The sequence below is a fragment of the Galdieria sulphuraria genome (assembly GCF_000341285.1).
Source record: "Galdieria sulphuraria unplaced genomic scaffold scaf_335, whole genome shotgun sequence".
In the NCBI taxonomy this organism is placed as follows: domain Eukaryota; phylum Rhodophyta; class Bangiophyceae; order Galdieriales; family Galdieriaceae; genus Galdieria; species Galdieria sulphuraria.
In genome coordinates this window covers 1-3511 of record NW_005178140.1, presented here as the reverse complement: position 1 = coordinate 3511, position 3511 = coordinate 1, and the positions used below count along the sequence as shown (strand labels likewise).

At 39.2% G+C, this 3511-nt stretch overlaps 3 protein-coding genes across 3 annotated transcripts; 2 read left to right on the top strand and 1 right to left on the bottom strand.

Moving 5' to 3' along the window:
- On the bottom strand, positions 1–1121 carry Gasu_65640 (nucleobase:cation symporter-2, NCS2 family; the record flags this gene model as incomplete). Its single annotated transcript, XM_005702241.1, has 3 exons — positions 885–1121; positions 740–832; positions 1–682 (listed from the first exon to the last, which is right to left on the bottom strand). Coding segments are annotated over exons 1-3 (994 nt in total), but the record flags the coding sequence as incomplete, so codon positions are not given.
- Positions 1122–1131: 10 nt separating this feature from the next.
- Positions 1132–2404, top strand: Gasu_65630 (urate oxidase). The gene is made up of 6 exons (XM_005702240.1): positions 1132–1203; positions 1250–1363; positions 1412–1589; positions 1643–2006; positions 2058–2160; positions 2210–2404. The coding sequence occupies exons 1-6, from the start codon at positions 1156–1158 to the stop codon at positions 2366–2368; spliced, it is 966 nt and encodes a 321-aa protein (XP_005702297.1). The 5' UTR covers positions 1132–1155; the 3' UTR covers positions 2369–2404.
- A 487-nt stretch (positions 2405–2891) lies between these two features.
- Positions 2892–3502, top strand: Gasu_65620 (uncharacterized protein; the record flags this gene model as incomplete). The annotated part of the gene is made up of 1 exon (XM_005702239.1): positions 2892–3502. A coding segment is annotated over exon 1 (436 nt), but the record flags the coding sequence as incomplete, so codon positions are not given.
- Positions 3503–3511: the final 9 nt, after the last annotated feature.

Here is a 3511-nt window from a genome sequence, read left to right as displayed (position 1 = left end):
CCTGAACAGATTCTATATTGGTATAATTAAGAACTGAGGCAACAAGTAATCCAAGTAAGAAGCCAATCATAATTTCTGCTGTGCGCATAAATGGCGAACCAAATATCTCAATCACTATGATGGTCAAAAAGACAATGGAGCCCAATCCAATCCATTTTGCATCTCCAAAAGGATATTTCTGATAAGCGTATTGAGAAGACGGGCAAATGCTCAAACTGGATGGAAGGATAGCAGATATGTTTTCAACTCCAAGAGCTTCCAAATTAGAAACTGCTCTAGAGTAATTATAACAAGAACCGCTACCTCCTGCCCAATCTTGGAAACCTGATGCTACCAATGAAGCTCCAATCAACACCACAACGGAACCCGTCACGAGGGGAGGAAATACCCTTCTTAAAATTGTGAGAGGAAGAAAACTTATAGCAACCTCTAACCAGCAACAAACCATGATTGTGCCTAACATAGCTCCAAAGGCTTCAGGACAAGGACCTTCCAAGGAGCAGTTATATTCCCCATGCTTTCGAATAGTAGAAAATGCTGCTTGGGCCACCGGCAGGGTAGTGAAACTAGTACCAACTACACTAATAAGCCCAGTTCCTAGTTGATATCCAGTTTTTCTTATCTTCAATCCCGTTATCTGAATGATAGAGAGAATGCCTGAAGCAATAAGAGCAGAAGCAACCTATGAAGCAAAAAGACATCCATCATAGCCAAAATACAGCCACAAGAATCAACAAACCATATAGGTGCGATAAGAATCGTCCAAGTTCAAGTTGTTGCTTCCCGATCCAGATAGTATCAATGGAACCGTAACAATACCTCCCATCATTGCCTATAGAAAATTTTCAAAAGATAAACAAATAGCATTAGAAAAGAAGGCAAACCAAAGCATGCTGAAAGCCAACAATGGCTGCTGCCAAGATAGGCAGTTCTTCCTTATGTGCAAGAAAAGGAGGAGTTGTCTTAGAATGGAACAAATAGGGAATCCTTGGAGTAAAGAGTCTTCCATATTCATAATTCCCTATCCAACCATGAAGAGTTGTCACTTTTTGTACGATATGTTGATAAACTTGTTTCAATCTGTTTTTGCTTTTTGTCTGCATAAATGTGAATGAACAATTTCTTTTCCGTTAGTTGTGATTGAGATTTCTTGATATGCTCAAGCAATTCAGTCATGGAAAGACTCGAGTTCGAGTTGCAAAGGTCAGTATTGATAGTTACTTTTGTAACCCTATAAGGAAAGTATCAGAAAAAGGTCTCGAGACCATCGGCTACATACACGAAGCTGTTCCAAGAGTTTATGATAGAAGTATCGCTTGAAGGTGGTACTGAAGATTCCTTTCTACGTGGAGACAACACTCAAGTGAGTTGAAATTTTTCATGTTCAGTTTCTCTTTTATAGAATTTCTAGGTAGTGGCAACCGATACCTGTAAAAATATAGTTTATTGGGTGGCAAAACAGCATTCTTGTGAAACAGCAGAAAATCTTGCTTTAGAGATTGGTTGCTTTTTTTTGAAACAATATACGTTTCTTCAATCTGTAAACGTTCGTATTGAACGAGTGCCTTGGACAAGAGCTATCGTGGAAGGTAACAGACAGTTGACAAATTTTCTTTTTTGCTAAAGTTGTGATATTTGTCAGGAAAGAGTCATTCGCACGGCTTTGTAAGACAGGAAGATGAGTGTTCCTTTTCCAATGTATTTTGCAGCAGAGAGGTGGTTGGTAAAAGAGTTAAAGATGTTCACGATAAGGATCTTAAGGACGAGAATCTCTATCGGTTTACTCTTGTATCAGGAATTGATAAATGGAAGTTACTGAAAACAACGCGCAGTGGTTGGGAAGGTTTTATTAGAGATCAATTTACCACATTGCCTGAAACAAATGAAAGAATGTTGGCAACGGAATGTCGTATTTCGTGGACATATGCCAATGTATTCCGAAAGGACTTGGAAAGGTTGAACTTTTCAGCTATCCTTTCACAAGTGAAAGAAACGGTGAAAGAGACGCAAGTGGTGTCCTTTTCTTTCGGTCTTTGGTTATAATGACGTTGTTTTAGATTCTTTGGAGATAGCTTACGTGGCATCTACAGCCCAGGTGTTCAAAAGACTTTGTTCGAAATTGCCAAGCATGTCCTTTATAAAATCCCAGAAATTGATCAAGTAGGAAGCAATATTTTGAGATTCTTAAGTAACTTCAATTATATGATAGGTATCTTTGAGCATGCCAAATATTCACTATCTGCCAGCCAATTTGGAAGTTTTCTCAAACCATGGAATTGCGTTTGAAAATGATATTTATATCCCTACAGATGAGCCACATGGAATAATTCACGCAACTGTAACGAGAATTGCTCTTTCCAAGCTGTAAAATGATTCATTTGAGAATATATGGTGTTGACTCTGTTATTCCTTCTCTGTGAAGAACCCTTTCCAATCCTGTCTATTACCTCTTTTTAAATTTGACTAACACAGAGTGCAATAACCATCGTAAGTCTTATACCAGGGCAGATAGTGCCATTCATGACAATGCCCAAAATGTCACCAGAAGCAAAGAAGAGAGCACATAAACAGACCTTTCTTTGTTTCAAAGAAATTTGCCGTATCACGAATGGCGAAGCAATATGAAATAGAAACTTCAACTGTTGCTTGAACCGTGTTATCATTTTCGACATTTGGAAATACAATCGGTAAACATTGTAAGCAGAACTCCCTTGATATGAAACATATGTCTAGACAAAGCACCCAGTTGTTGTGTCCAAAAATTTTTACAGAGTTTCGACCTGTCCAATGACGATCCACAAGAATGGCTTTGGACATTGTGAAAATGATTGGCCAGAATAGAGAGCGATGGGTCGGTATTATCGAACACATTGGATTCAGGACGGAGAGATTCATTAGACAATTATGCAGTCGCGAGGGACGTCTATGCGAACCAGTAAGCATGTCGTGTAAATTACTGTTTCACTCAACAGTCTCAACATCAAAAGAGTTTTGGGGTGCTTGTAGGGACTGGCTGAACTTTTGAGTAGTTAAGCTTCAAAATTTGGGAAATAGAGAAGAATAGAAATGTTTATCAGCTTGAAAGTAGCTCTTCTAGTTGGTTTGTTTCTTACTCAGTTTACAATTCCTTGCATTTCAAAGGTGACTGCTGTTCCCACTGACATTCTTGTTCCTGGCAATGAAGCAGGCGTGATTGAGAGTTTGGAAAAGTCCGTCTTTGAGTTTCTAAATCTCACAGGTCTTGACCAAAGTTCAGTTTTGAAAATAGGGGACTTAGCGGTGGGTTCTTTGCAAGTACTCGGTCTTCTTTTGCAACATCGAGAAACTGGAGTGAACGAAACCTTTTCTACTCCTGGCGGTCTTCCCTGCAACACCCTTCAAAGGGCAGTTTGCTATTTTCATTTTGGAGCTGACATATGTTCAACTTTGGGCAGCTGTGGTCGATTTACTGGAGGAATTTGTAGCAATGACTATTTCATTGCCTGCGGTTTTTGCGTTTGTGGTAAAAACG